Source organism: Arachis hypogaea, chromosome 8, assembly GCF_003086295.3.
Source record: "Arachis hypogaea cultivar Tifrunner chromosome 8, arahy.Tifrunner.gnm2.J5K5, whole genome shotgun sequence".
Classification (NCBI taxonomy): Eukaryota; Viridiplantae; Streptophyta; class Magnoliopsida; order Fabales; family Fabaceae; genus Arachis; species Arachis hypogaea.
In genome coordinates this window covers 46,912,644-46,928,071 of record NC_092043.1, presented here as the reverse complement: position 1 = coordinate 46,928,071, position 15,428 = coordinate 46,912,644, and the positions used below count along the sequence as shown (strand labels likewise).

The window sequence follows — 15,428 nt, the reverse complement described above, 5'->3', positions numbered from 1 at the left end:
AACTCTTGCATCATCAAAAACCATATTACAAATTTCTCAACATTTTTAGATGTGCTTATTTTTCTTGTCTAAAACCTTCTTCATCAAATAAATTTGATTATAAATCCTTCTTATATGTTTTTTTTTTGTGCTTCTTAACATAAAGAATATAAATGTTTGCTTAAAAGTGGTAAAATTATCATCAGTCGTCATGTTTTGTTTGATGAAAAAAGATTTTCATACCATGATTTATTTCTTGCATCCTCTCCATCTCACCAAAAACTACAATTTTCTCATATTCAATTAATATTGCTTGTATATCCTGTACTTTCATCAATTACTCATACTGTTACCATCTACTACTATTTCCTCTAATTCCACCATCCCATTTGTCATCAACATAGACTCTAATTTCTCATCAAATTGATCAAGAACCTCTTAGGGCTATCCCACCATCTTCCTCCCAAAAATTTTCATCAATACCTCCTTTTACTTCAAGTCATTTATCTCCATCTCATACCACTCTTCATAAAGACAACATTTCTAATTAAAGAATTGATATTTAGTTTGACAGTCCTCCTAAAACTGCTATTCCTCACAATACTCATTATATGCAAACTCATTCTAAAACTGGCATAAGCAAGGCCAAATTATTTAGAGCTTCTATTTCTGATTCCTTGGATTTGGTGTAGAATCTACCTACTACCGTAAATCAGGCCTTGAAATCTCCTCATTGGCACCAAGCAATGATGGAAGAACTTCAGACATTATATAATACAAATATTTGGATTTTTGTTACAGTTTCTTCTGCATCAATCAGGGGTGGAGCCACATAGTGGCAAAAGGGGCAATGACCTCTTAATTTTAATTTTTTATATATAAATTATATTTAAATTTAAATTTAATTTTTTTTAAAATTTTATTTTAATTTTATTTTATTATGTAAATATTTTTTGTTTCTTTTTAATATTTCATCTAGCTTTGCCTCTGACATCAATAATAAAATTATTAATTTATCCTAATTCATATATATATATGCCCCTCTTAATTTTAATTTTTTATATATAAATTATATGTAAATTTAAATTTAATTCTTTTTAAAACTTTATTTTAATCTTATTTTATTATGTAAATATTTTTTGTCTCCTTCTAATATTTCATCTACCTCCAACTCTGACATCAATAATAAAATTATTAATTTATCCTAATTCATATATATATATATATATATATATATATATATATATATATATATCCATTTGTTAAATTTAATAACTCTGATTTTTGCCTTCAATTCGAATTCTTCTTCTTTCTTTCAGACTCATTTTCATCCTTGATTTCACGTCTCTTTCTAGCTCGCTTTCTTTGTTTCTCAAGTCTATCAATATGGCACGCAGTTTCATCCAAAAAAATTATGTTATGTTATTATGTTAGAAGATTTTTTTATATTTTTTCTTTTAAAATATTATTTTTTATAATAAATATGTTATGAGTATTGAATTATTATATTGAATTGATTATTTTGTGATTATTATATTATGTATTTTTTGTTTTTTGTTTTATTTCAAAGAATATCCATAAATATCGCGAGAGAATAATTAAAATGGAGACTTACAACAAGATGGAGAGAAGACAAGAGATATTGTTTTTTAAACGGAAGTGAAGGATGGAAAAGGAGCCCGCCATGCCCCACAAGTATCCACTAACATCCATAACTAATAATGAAGATCCAATCTGAACCAATTTGAAAGGATATAGTGGATTTTATCCTTATTAAACCTTAAAATAAGGTCAGATTTGGGATCCTAACAATCAGTTTAGATTTATCTTACTTGCTTGGAGGTCTTATTAGACCCAAACATATCTTGAATTAATATTTGAGCTATTGCTATAATAAACTAGTGTATGTCCCGTACCTTGTACGGGATAATACATAAAATTTTATTAAAAAATTAAATAATATATATAATAATTATTATTATTATAAATATTTTTTATAAAGTTATAATTAAAATCAAACTCTTAACATTTTTAATATTAAAATATTAAAAATAATTAGTATTTATTTTAATCAATTTGACTTTGTTAAGTGATCATTTCACTCGTCCGCTTAAACAACTATTAGGAGTTAGAATCTCGCCTTGTGTATATAGCAATCCATTGGATAGCGATAAACCCTTAATAAAAGGAGAATCAATACGTGGTTAGACTTGGCAGGAGTTTTCGAATACGCAGGTACCCGACCTGTCTATACCCGTATGAAAAGGGTAATAACTTAACTCGAGTCGGGACAGATTTTGCTTAAGACAGGTATCGTCGGGTTTAGGGTGTACCCGCCTCGAATATATACATATAAACACTTTTTATAGTAATTAGGATTTGCCTCACATCACACATGATTCATAGTTTCAATCTATATTCTATAGCTATGCAAGATAAACTCAATCATCCTCACCTAAAATCTTCTTCTTTTCGACTTCTTCATAAAAAAATCGCATAACTCCTGTCATGTTGTTGCTGAGTCCATCGCCGCTTACCTATTCACAACTCCCATCTTCCTTCACAGCTAGAGACTAACCCACGTTTAATATAGAGGGGGCATTTGCCCCCACAAATTTTTTTGAAAAAAATTAATACTTATATACATATATACCACTTATTATATTATATTTGTCTCAAAATAAAATATAAATAGTTCTTTTGTATTTTATGTTAAAAAATATTTTGTTAAACTTAACACATAATAATAATTATATTGTTAAATTTAATTTAGTATGAAAAATAAATAAATACACTCAAAAATTAGTGATAATTAATTATATTATATTAATTAATTAATTAATAATTAAATTAAAACTTAGTTTTCTAATTAAATACAACTTAAATTATTAGTGATTTTTTAAAAATTGTTTAAGAGAAAAAAATATATTATCTATGTATTAATATACTGTAATTATTTTGGTTAAAAAATTTATTTATACTATAAAAATTATAATAAGTAGATTTAACAATTAAGTAAAATAATTGTTTAAAAATATATATAAAAAATAATATTTAATCATGTTAAAAATAAAAAAGTCCTTATAAATATTTTTTGTTATTTTAAATATTATACTATGTGTATGAAATTATATTTTATTATTTTAAATATTATAATAATGATTGTGTGTATATTTCTAATTCTTATCAATATGTATTAGATAGTTCTAATTTTAAATTTTGAATATATATAAACCAATTTAGATTGATCAAGTGATCAACTTAGTCGTCCGCTTAAATAAGTATTGAGGGTTCGAATTCTGTCTCGTATGTATAGCAACTCGTTGCCGGCTAATTGTAGATTCTTAAATGGAATTCAAATTCATGACGGATTAGTCCTTAACTTGTTGAATATCATGGGAAGCAAAAAAAATATCCATACCTAAATTTTATTATATTTTTGTCCCCATTACTAAATTTTTCTGGGTCCGTCACTGTTCACAGCTTATGTCATCATCGCTGCTCATTCTGTTACCGTCGTTGTTGAGCCCGTCGCCACCATTCTCATGCCGAGTTTCTTTTCTCTAGGTAAATTTCCTTCTCTCTCTCATTGTGAGTCTGTTAAGTTCTTCTATTCAAACATTGATATTTAAATTATAAAAAAATTGATTTTCATATTTTATAAAATATCATACTGGCAGTAATTGTAAATATGACGCTACTTAAAATTAAATAAAGTAACATAGATAAAACAAATAAAAAAATAAAAAATTACTTAATCTTGTATAAAATTTAGGGTAAAAAACCCAAATAAGTCAAGGGGAGCTCATTTTTACCCAAATCCGCCAAAACAAATTTTGATACATCAATCCACCAGAACACATCTTTATATAATTCGAATCAATAGGATTCGAATTAGCTTTGCACATAATTCGAATTGATTCAATTCGAATTATGACCAAATACTCTTCTCACGTAGTTCGAATCAATTAGATTCGAATTAGGCATGCAAGGTTCGAATTATATCAATTCGAATTACATGGAGTACGTGGCTTAGGGGAGTTCGAATCGAGTTGATTCGAATTACAAGTGAATTCCCTATAAAAAGGAGTTCGAATTAAATTAAATTAAATTAATATTTAAATTGAATTCTCTGTAAAATTCTAATAATTATAATATTTAAATTAAATTTTAATTTAATTTTTAATATTTATTTTTTTTAATTTTAAATAAATTTAGTATTATTTCAAAGTTAAATGTGATATAATAACTAGTATATTTAAAAATTAATATAATATTTAATTTTAGTACGTAAATAAAATTGATCTATTAATAATTATTAATATAAAAGTTTCTTATTAATTATTTAAATTAGATTTAATAGTAAAATAATATTAAATCTGTTTAAAATTTTTTAAAATTAAAATAGGCTATTTAAATTATTAAAAAATAAATTAAAAAATTAATTTAAATATTAAAAATTAAAATAATACTTTATCGTATAATGTATTATTTATACTCTCTATCTTTCTCCTATAAAGTATTATTTTAATTTTTAATATTTAATTTTTTTTCAATTTTAAATGAATTTAGTATTATTTCAAAGTTAAATGTGACATAATAACTAGTATATTTAAAAATTAATATAATATTTAATTTTAGTACGTAAATAAAATTGATCTATTAATAATTATTAATATAAAAGTTTTTTATTAATTATTTAAATTAGATTTAATAGTAAAATAATATTAAATCTGTTTAAAATTTTTTAAAATTAAAATAGGCTATTTAAATTATTAAAAAATAAATTAAAAAATTAATTTAAATATTAAAAATTAAAATAATACTTTATCGTATAATGTATTATTTATACTCTCTATCTTTCTCCTATAAAGTATTATTTTAATTTTTAATATTTAATTTTTTTTCAATTTTAAATGAATTTAGTATTATTTCAAAGTTAAATGTGACATAATAACTAGTATATTTAAAAATTAATATAATATTTAATTTTAGTACGTAAATAAAATTGATCTATTAATAATTATTAATATAAAAGTTTCTTATTAATTATTTAAATTAGATTTAATAGTAAAATAATATTAAATCTGTTTAAAATTTTTTAAAATTAAAATAGGCTATTTAAATTATTAAAAAATAAATTAAAAAATTAATTTAAATATTAAAAATTAAAATAATACTTTATCGTATAATGTATTATTTATACTCTCTATCTTTCTCCTATAAAGTATTATTTTAATTTTTAATATTTAAATTAATTTTTTAATTTATTTTTTAATATTTTAAATAGCCTATTTTAATTTAAAAAAATTTTAAACAGATTTAATATTATTTTACTATTAAATCTAATTTAAATAATTAATAAGAAACTTTTATATTAATAATTATTAATAGATCAATTTTATTTACGTACTAAAATTTATTAATTTTTAAATATACTAGTTATTATGTCACATTTAATTTTGAAATAATACTAAATTCATTTAAAATTGAAAAAAAATTAAATATTAAAAATTAAAATAATACTTTATAGGAGAAAGATAGAGAGTATAAATAATACATTATACGATAAAGTATTATTTTAATTTTTAATATTTAAATTAATTTTTTAATTTATTTTTTAATAATTTAAATAGCCTATTTTAATTTTAAAAAATTTTAAACAGATTTAATATTATTTTACTATTAAATCTAATTTAAATAATTAATAAGAAACTTTTATATTAATAATTATTAATAGATCAATTTTATTTACGTACTAAAATTAAATATTATATTAATTTTTAAATATACTAGTTATTATGTCACATTTAACTTTGAAATAATACTAAATTCATTTAAAATTGAAAAAAAATTAAATATTAAAAATTAAATTAAAATTTAATTTAAATATTAAAATTATTAGAATTTTACAGGGAATTCAATTTAAATATTAATTTAATTTAATTTAATTTGAACTCTTTTTTATAGAGAATTCACTTGTAATTCGAATCAACTCGATTCGAACTCCCCTAAACCACGTACTCCATGTAATTCGAATTGATATAATTCGAACATTGCATGCCTAATTCGAATCTAATTGATTCGAACTACGTAGGAAGAGTATTTGGTCATAATTCGAATTGAATCAATTGGAATTATGTGCAAAGCTAATTCGAATCCTATTGATTCGAATTATATAAAAATGTGTTCTGGTGGATTGATGTATCAAAATTTGTTTTGGCGGATTTGGGTAAAAATGAGCTCCCCTTGGCTCATTTGAGTTTTTTACCCTAAAATTTACCTATAAAATTCTGTACAAAAAAATAAATTTAATTTTAGTATATTAATAATATAAATTATTTTATATAATCATTCAATTCAATTAGATTTATCTATTTAGGTCATTATTGAAAATAAATTTAAGATACTAACATACAATTACTTTAAATTAAGCAACAATTATCAATATTATATAAAGGACACACTATTCTACTAAGAATGATTGCCATAAGAAATAATTTTCCAATTTTCTATACTAATATTAGAAAGTTTATATAATACTATATAATAATATTATCATTATTAATACTATATGATATCAAAACAAAAAAAATCACCGTGCTACTATAATATTATTAATATTATATAAATCATCTTTGTATTTATTTTTCTGTGCATATATAATATTTAATTAACACATTAAGACATATATAATATTTTGTTAATACATATATAATATAAAGTGATTTACAAATCATTATTAATTCGTATATAATGTATAATTAAATTTAATGAATTCAATTAGAATAAACAATAAATTATTTATTTTATTTCAGACTTTATAAATAAATAAATTAATTAACTAATATAACAAATTATAATTAATGTAGTAAAATTAATTAAGTAATATATATTATAATAAATTATATTAATATTTAAATATCTGATCAAATCAATTAGCTGATATAATTAAGTCATGGTAATAAATTGTATTGAATGAGTTAAAATAATTAAATCGGGAAACACTCTCCAGAGCATGCCACGTCAACTCCATTATTAAGTGCAGACATCCGATTTTTATATAATAGAATAGATACTATACTATTAAATATTATAACATTTAGTATATATAAAAGTTGAATATACTTACAAGGAATATTTTTACTCAAATTAAAAAAGTTTCTAATTATCTTTTTTTTTCTCTCTCTTTTTAGTTTTAAATATTATTTACTAATATAATAAAAACTAAAAATAACAATAATTATTCACATAATTAAAATAAATTATCCTAATATATACATAGCATTGCATATATAAAAATTATTATATATGATAAATATTTTTTTATTTTTTGTAAAAAATATCATATAGTAAATTTATGTATAAATCATTTAATCTTTATAACATATGATTTATTGCATAAATTTTTTTCTCTTAATGGATAAATTAATAAATTTAAGATACGAGATGTTATTTATATTATTTAACATACAAAATAAACAATTTTATCCATTATCTAGGATAATAAACATAATACTATAGATACCTATTTATTTGTTTATATTGGAAAATATATAAATAGTATAAACTGATCTTTTGTTGGTAGAAAAATAATAATAAAAATTATTAATTAAGTTAATTAAATAATAGAAAATTATAGATAATTTATTAAATAATAAAAAATAAAGTCATTATATTTAAATACTACAAAGTTTATAAAAAAATTTTAGACAATAAATTAACTCTCAATAAATTATACATTAGTCTTGTCAAAAAATAAATAAATTAGATATTATTATTTACGTACCAATATATATATATATATATATATATATTATTGATTGTTAATTTATAATTAATTTCTAATATAATTTTTGGTAATTAAAATTTAAATGATTACAACTATTAAATATTGAATATTTTGCACTTAACTCATTTTGGTTTTGTTACTAAAATTAAAAAAGATGAGTTGTTGATTAATTTTGAATTCAAATTTAAATTTGAACGAAAAATAAAAAAATATTTTAAATTTTATGTTACTAATCAGAGTTAATTTAAAAATAAAAAATATTTTATATATCATACTGTAAGATAATGTGGTTATTTTATTTTTTAATAACAATTATTGCTAAATACTAAAAAATTAAAAAAAATATATTTACCCATCTTGGTGATAATAATTTATTTTCTAATAGAATAAATTATTGAACAATAAAAATTGTTATGATTCTGTTTACATAAACTAATACTAAAGATAGTATTTCTTTGATGTTATTAAGAAATATTAACTAATTTAGTAGCTTTTATAATGATATAGATCTACAAGTTTGGAGACTTAAAAATCATACTATAAAATGTAAAATTTTAACAAGTTAAAACGTTGATCATATTGCCTTAATTTCAAAAATGAATATGATACCAACAAATAAAATTGTCTTAGATAATTTTTAACAAAGACAAATTTTCATAAATATTACTATCAACAAGTAATTGTTATGCTTTAAAGACAAAGGCAAATACTATTTTTTTTCTATGGTATTTTTCGACTCGATAAATTGGAACTAATCTACTGTTGATTGGAGATCTATTTAAAAATCTGCTACTAACTAATAAGTTATTACACACAAGATAAAATCTAAATTTCTGATATTTATTTAAATAGATGAATAAAATAACCACTCAACTATGTACTTCAAATTAGTTAAGAAAAATATTAATTATTTTTAATGTTTTTAACATTAAAAACCGCTAAATTTTAGTTTTAATTATAACTTTATAAGATATTTACCGTGATAATGTCTACATATGTTTTATGTTTATTTTTTTAATTAAAAAATTCATATATTTTCATATATTATTCTAGAGTACGAAAATATATATTAGTTAAATAGTGGCACACATATTTTATAAAAATGATAAGAATTTATCTGTTATATGCTTTTAAGATACATGTTAAGATTACAAAATAAATTTTTTTTATTAAAAATATAAAACATTTAATAAAAATGTTTAGTTTGTGTTTTTATTTTTTATTTTTATTTTCAGTATTTTTTTAAATTTTATAAAAAAATAAAAATTCAAAATGAAAACAAAAAACAGAATTTTATTATTTTTACTATTTTTTAACAAAATTTAAAAAATAGAAAATACTAAAAATAAAAATAAAAAAATACAAACTAAATACACCTTTAAATTTTTAATATATTTATTTTATATTTTTTAAATAAAAATATTTAAATTTTTTTATTAATAATAAATTTATTATATACTTTTAGACACATCTTAACTAAATTTAAATTATAAAATTAATAATAATTAACCCTTTAATTTACTATTTTTAGTATTTTACCAACTCCCTTACCTTATAAGATCCAAATCCATTCTCAATTAATCCGAGTGAACCGTCCGCTTTCATCCCATATCCGTGTGCAAATTATCTCATTTTTTTGATGGGCGTGCAAATTATCTCATGATATTGTCGTGTCATTCTCGTTTCATAGAAGTAAAATAATAATAATAATAATAATAATAGAAAAACGAGGGTTTGGTCACAGCAAGAGAAAGGAGTGTAGGCAAAAATACCTAACTACTCAAACCACCAAAGAGCCAAATAAGAAGCTGAAGCTCAGTGTCTCCACCCAACAGAAAATCAAAATCTCAGATTCCAATTCCCATTTTCTAACGTAGGATATTGCAAGACAGACGCACACACATAACACATTCTCTCTCTACCAACCCTTCTTTTTCTTCTTATTCTTTCTCCTTTCCTTCATACAATGTCTATTTCACAATCTCCCTTAAAAAAATGAAAACATGTTTGTGACATAGACTTTTTTCCGCCCCTCATCTCATCCCTTAAACCCTAGAAACCCATCAATTAAAAATCAAAACTTTATTACGTAAGGTTCTTATTTTGGTTGATGGGTAGGAAGGGACACCAACTATTCGACGAAAAGAATGATGGGTTTTTTTTCTCTGTTTCCAATTTGGGTTCTCAATGGAACCTCCAAGAACAACAACAAGGTTCCTATTACCACCCAGGAGGCTTGTTTGCAAGCGTTGGCCAAATGGGTACCATGGGTTTTGGTGTTCAACAACCAAATCCTTCTTCTTCAGCTGATTCTGATTCACGTGACAATGACAACGGTGGTTTGAAACTACCCTTCAATGATTTGTACGTTAAGTATGTTCAGAGTCTTGGGAAAGTTCAGTTCTTTGAGGAAGGGGAGGAAGGGGTTAAGGCTAAGAAGAAAAGGAGTGGCCTTAAATTGAAGGTTAGGATCAGGAACCCTTCTCTGAGGAGGCTTTTCAGTGGGGCAATTGCAGGCGCTATTTCGCGAACCGCAGTGGCACCATTGGAGACTATAAGGACTCACTTGATGGTTGGAAGCAGTGGCCATTCCACCACTGAGGTGTTCCATAATATCATGAAGACTGATGGATGGACAGGGTTGTTTAGGGGTAATTTTGTTAATGTCATTCGGGTTGCACCTAGTAAGGCTATTGAGGTAATTCACACTTTTGCTTTATTCGGTTGAAATTTCAGTTTTGGGGTTATTTGATTACTGTCCTGATATGGTGTTAAAGCTATTTGCTTGTCAATTGTTCATTTTGATGCCAAGTGTTGTATTTTTTGTTTACTCTTCTATTGGTTTGTGCATTTCTTGATGCCATAGATTTAGTAATAAATATGTTTTACCATTGCTCAAAGTTCATATATAATCATGACCGCTGATGAGTTAGGCTATAAATTTTGGATTTTCTTTTTCTAATGTTGTACTAACTACGAACCGTATTAGAAGTCTGTGTTCTGCTAATGTTAAGTTTCATGGATGGTATATTCCCAAATCTGCTGATGGTTTTGGATAGTACCATGAAATTATTGAATTAAAGACTTCGTGTGTACAGCTAATAAGTGGGACTCACTCAAATTCCATCAAACTCCTCCAAAGAGACTCAGTCTCATATTTTTACTTAATGATTTGATGACAGTAACTTTTCCTAGACTAGTTTCTGTGGCAGTCGTGTCAACAAAAAAAGTCAGATTAATGCATCATCTTTTATATGGAGAGAAGGAAATTGAGTGAGAGTCTATAAGCTATGATATAGAATCACAAAAGTTTTCATATAGCTGAAGCACAATACATCTAAATATGTAATTTATGTTAATTTTTGCCCCTTTTTTTTGTGAGTTCATGTGATTTAAAATTTTTAGTGTTCACACTCTTTAAGATCTTCACTCACTGAAGATTTTGGCTTAAAAGACCATTATATGCTTTCCATGTTGCTGTCTATCTTCAATTGGCTCCATGTAGTACTTACCCCTTAAATTGTGTTCTTTTTAATTTAAGCTACACAGGTTTCTGTGCATTAAAGTTTCGTCAAATTTGATAAGTCAACCATACTAATGCACTTGAATTAATTTGTGAATTCAAAGGGTGATATTTATGAGGTATTCGCCTCTAAATCTGTAACATTTCTTTCTTTCTAAAGAAATTAAAAAGATTATCAATAAGAAGGAAAGAACAATAGTACAAGAAGATGAGAGGACAAGAGATCCTCCATACAGAAGTAGAAAACAAAGGAAAGGAAGAGAAAAGAAAAAGCAATCAAATGAATCGTAGTTTTCCAATCTCTCAACATTCCTGAGAGAGAAAGTCCTATAAAAAGATCATGAGTTTCACCCAAAATAGAGGCCAAACTTCCCATTTTATCCCATAGATGTTTACCAGTTTTATGAATGGTAGTTACTCTTAATTACCCTGGTCTTAACTCTTAAGTATGATGTATGGTTTATGATCTAATTAGCAAATATTTTCTTAAAACGCAAGTCACTTAGCTTCAAGCTAACCAGACACTAGGTATTCAATGCAATTCCTTAATTTAGTTTGATTTACTGAATGCCAAAGTACCTACATAATTGCAATGCCATTGAGAAGAGTATTTGTAATTTTGTATACATATTGCTCCAAGAAGACGAGACGCATATAATCTCAGAATTTTCAAACTTCCAAACTATAGAAATTTTATACTTTTTTTACTCATTTTCCTGTGTGTGTGTGTGTGTTTTGGAGCCATGTATACAATTGATTTCCCAGAGATAGAAAAAATGTTTTCTTTATACTATTATGTTGGAAATTCATGATTCTAATTGTGAAGATTATTATTTTTTCCATCAAACGGCAATCAAGTATAGCATAATACCTTTTAAGAGTCTCACTATATTTTTACCCATTTTCTGCAGCTATTTGCTTATGATACAGTTAACAAGAACCTATCACCAAAGCCCGGGGAACAGCCTAAAGTTCCTATTCCTGCCTCATTGATTGCAGGTGCCTGTGCCGGAGTGAGTTCAACTATATGCACATATCCTCTCGAGTTGGTCAAAACTCGACTAACTATCCAGGTATGTACATAAATTTACAAGAGCTAGCTTTCCCATATATATTCTTTGATACTACCTAAAACTAAAAGGGAAAAACAATAAACCCATGTCAATAACTTTGCAGAGAGGTGTTTACAACGGTCTACTCGATGCATTCTTGAAAATAATTCGAGAGGAGGGTCCGGCGGAACTTTATAGAGGCCTTGCCCCCAGTCTTATTGGAGTCATTCCGTATGCTGCCACCAATTACTTTGCCTATGACACCTTACGGAAAGCATACCGGAAGATTTTTAAGCAAGAAAAGATTGGTAACATTGAAACCCTTTTGATTGGATCGGCAGCCGGTGCTATCTCAAGCAGTGCAACGTTTCCACTTGAGGTGGCTCGCAAGCATATGCAAGTGGGAGCTCTGAGTGGAAGACAAGTTTACAAAAATGTGATTCATGCCCTTGCAAGCATACTAGAACACGAAGGGATTCCCGGTTTATATAGAGGGCTCGGGCCTAGTTGCATGAAATTAGTGCCGGCTGCCGGAATCTCTTTCATGTGCTATGAAGCATGCAAGAGGATATTGGTAGACGACGATGAAGAGGCATAACATGATGAGGTCAAGTGCTGATTTTTTTTTTGTTTTCTCAAGAGGCCGAAGTGAATACTTGGTTTTTTGCTTATTCAGTTAACTTATTCTTGTTTTCTTCTTACATTACTGGAATTTTCCTTTTTACCAACAGATCATATTTTTAAGCAATTGAGAATGGAATAAAGGTTTTGGTTTTTTGTTTATCAACTCTGTTACAATTGAGCATTTAGTTGTATCTTGGTTTTCTCATTTACTAACCTTACTTTTAAACTTTACAGTATATCTGACCTCTTGCATTTTGTAAAATGTGAGTGACATACTTTAAGATCTGCATGTAGTTGACGGAAAACAAAGAATGAGCTTAATAATTGGTGGTTTGCACATCATATTCTGAGGAATCTTCTGCTGTTTAATCCTATGAATTGTTGTGACTGGTGATGTCTCACTAAAAATAATGGTGGGTACCTTATAAATATTTCTTGCCCACTTCTATTTCTATAACTATAAAATGCAAAAATGCAGTCACAAAATATCTAATGAATATTACCTCAGCGGAAATGGATTAAACAAACTTTAACGTAGTGAGAAAATTGAATTCTTAAAAAGCTCTTATGGTGAAAGATTGTATTAATGTCTAGCAGCATGGGGGAAAAGTTATCATGTGAACACAAAATTTGAACTTTTGATAAAAAGATGACTCAATACCTATAAAGGATTATCTCAGTCGGAGAAAAGTAGCCAAAAAAATTTAACCATTCTTTTAGATAATTATTTATAAAATTTAATTTTAATGTATTATCATTTTAAAATAGATTTTCATATACAACTAATTATGTAATAACATATCACAAAAATATCCGATTTAAAAAAAATGAATATAATTAAATATTAATATAAAATATTTTACACAATAGCATATCAAAATTAATTCGTGAAAATAAAATATAATTATTATTATGTTTAATTATTCTATTAGATTTCATAGTTTTACTAGATTTATAATTAGGTTTTTATAAATTTTTTAATTGAGTCCTTATACTAATTTTAATTTTGTTATTAGGTCATTTCTAATATAAAAAATATTAGAGTTGACTAATATTTTTCCGTAAATTAAAGATATCTACAATTAAAAACTTAATTAGATTTTTTACTACATATTTTTGAGAGAAATATTTGTTAATTTTAATATTTTTGACATGAAAAGAATTTGATTATAAAATTAAAAATAATGTAAGAACCAATTAAAAAAAAATCTAATTACAAATTTAGTAAAATTAAAGAGACGGTAATTAAATCTTATTTTTACTTATAAGAAGACATTTAATTGAATGTATTAAAATTAAATTTTCAATTAAAAAAACTTATTTTAAGAATCGGGCCTGCTACACATACAAGCCTACAAGCAAACAAGTTGGCCCAGCCCAAACAGAAATCACGCGCATGAAGAGAGATAAGATGGCGCGTCAAAATCACGCGCTCAACATTCGAACGGTTACGTATGGCAGACTCTTCCACTTCTTCCACTTCTTCCATTTCTCAAGGTGCTTTCAAAACAACGAAACCCTCTCATTTTCGAGCGAAAATCAAGTTTCAAAATATAGAAATCGTAGTTCGAAAACTGCATCAAAACACCATCAACCTCTCTGTGAAGAATCTGAAGAAAAAACAAACCAAGAATACTCAACGTAAGTCCATTAAAATACTGTATATTTTACTTTTCTTCTACGTCGTTCTTCTAGGGTTTACTATTACACTTGCTTCTTTGTTACACTGTTCTAAGTTATACGACGTTCTTCTAAGTTCTACGTCGTTCTTCTAAGTTCTCCTGCTATTTTTGTTGATTTTTGGGGGTTTATTCCGTAGATTCGGGGTGTAAACTGCTTAACCTTGTAATGTGGCTTGATATTGAAGCATAGTTGAGTGATATCTGACTGATATCTATATGGATGTATCTGAATAATATCTATGGGTGTATCTCACTGTAATCAATGGGTGTATCTTCTTTGACATCTTTGGGTGTATCTGAATAATATCTATGGGTGTATCTCACTGTTATCAATGGATGTATCTTGCGAATATCTTTGGGTGTATCTGACTCATATATATGGGTGTATCTTACTGTTATCAATGGATGTATCTTATTGTTATCAATGGGTGTATCTGAGTCATATATATATGGGTGTATATTACTGATATCTTTGGGTGTATTTTTAGTTTCAGAGAAAATGGCAGCAAGAAACCAAACTAAAGACCTGAAATGTGCCACACATCTCCTGAATGATAAGTTCAGAAACATGACTGAGGAGAAGAAGGCGATTGTGAGGGATCTTGGATTCGGTGGGTTGATGCACATCCCACCACTGAGGGTGGATCACCAACTCTTAAGGGAGCTGGCAAACAACTTCAAACTTGGGGAGAACAAACTGAAGACAGGATATGGTTCTTTCCATATAACCCCAAAAAAAATAGGTGATGCACTTGGCATCAATGCAACAGGTAATT

General features: G+C 25.5%; 1 protein-coding gene across 1 annotated transcript; it reads left to right on the top strand.

The window, feature by feature from the left end:
* Nucleotides 1–9,460: 9,460 nt before the first annotated feature.
* On the top strand, nt 9,461–13,129 carry LOC112707882 (adenine nucleotide transporter BT1, chloroplastic/mitochondrial). The gene is made up of 3 exons (XM_025759892.3): nt 9,461–10,469; nt 12,206–12,367; nt 12,471–13,129. The coding sequence occupies exons 1-3, from the start codon at nt 9,882–9,884 to the stop codon at nt 12,942–12,944; spliced, it is 1,224 nt and encodes a 407-aa protein (XP_025615677.1). The 5' UTR covers nt 9,461–9,881; the 3' UTR covers nt 12,945–13,129.
* The last annotated feature ends 2,299 nt before the right edge of the window (nt 13,130–15,428 follow it).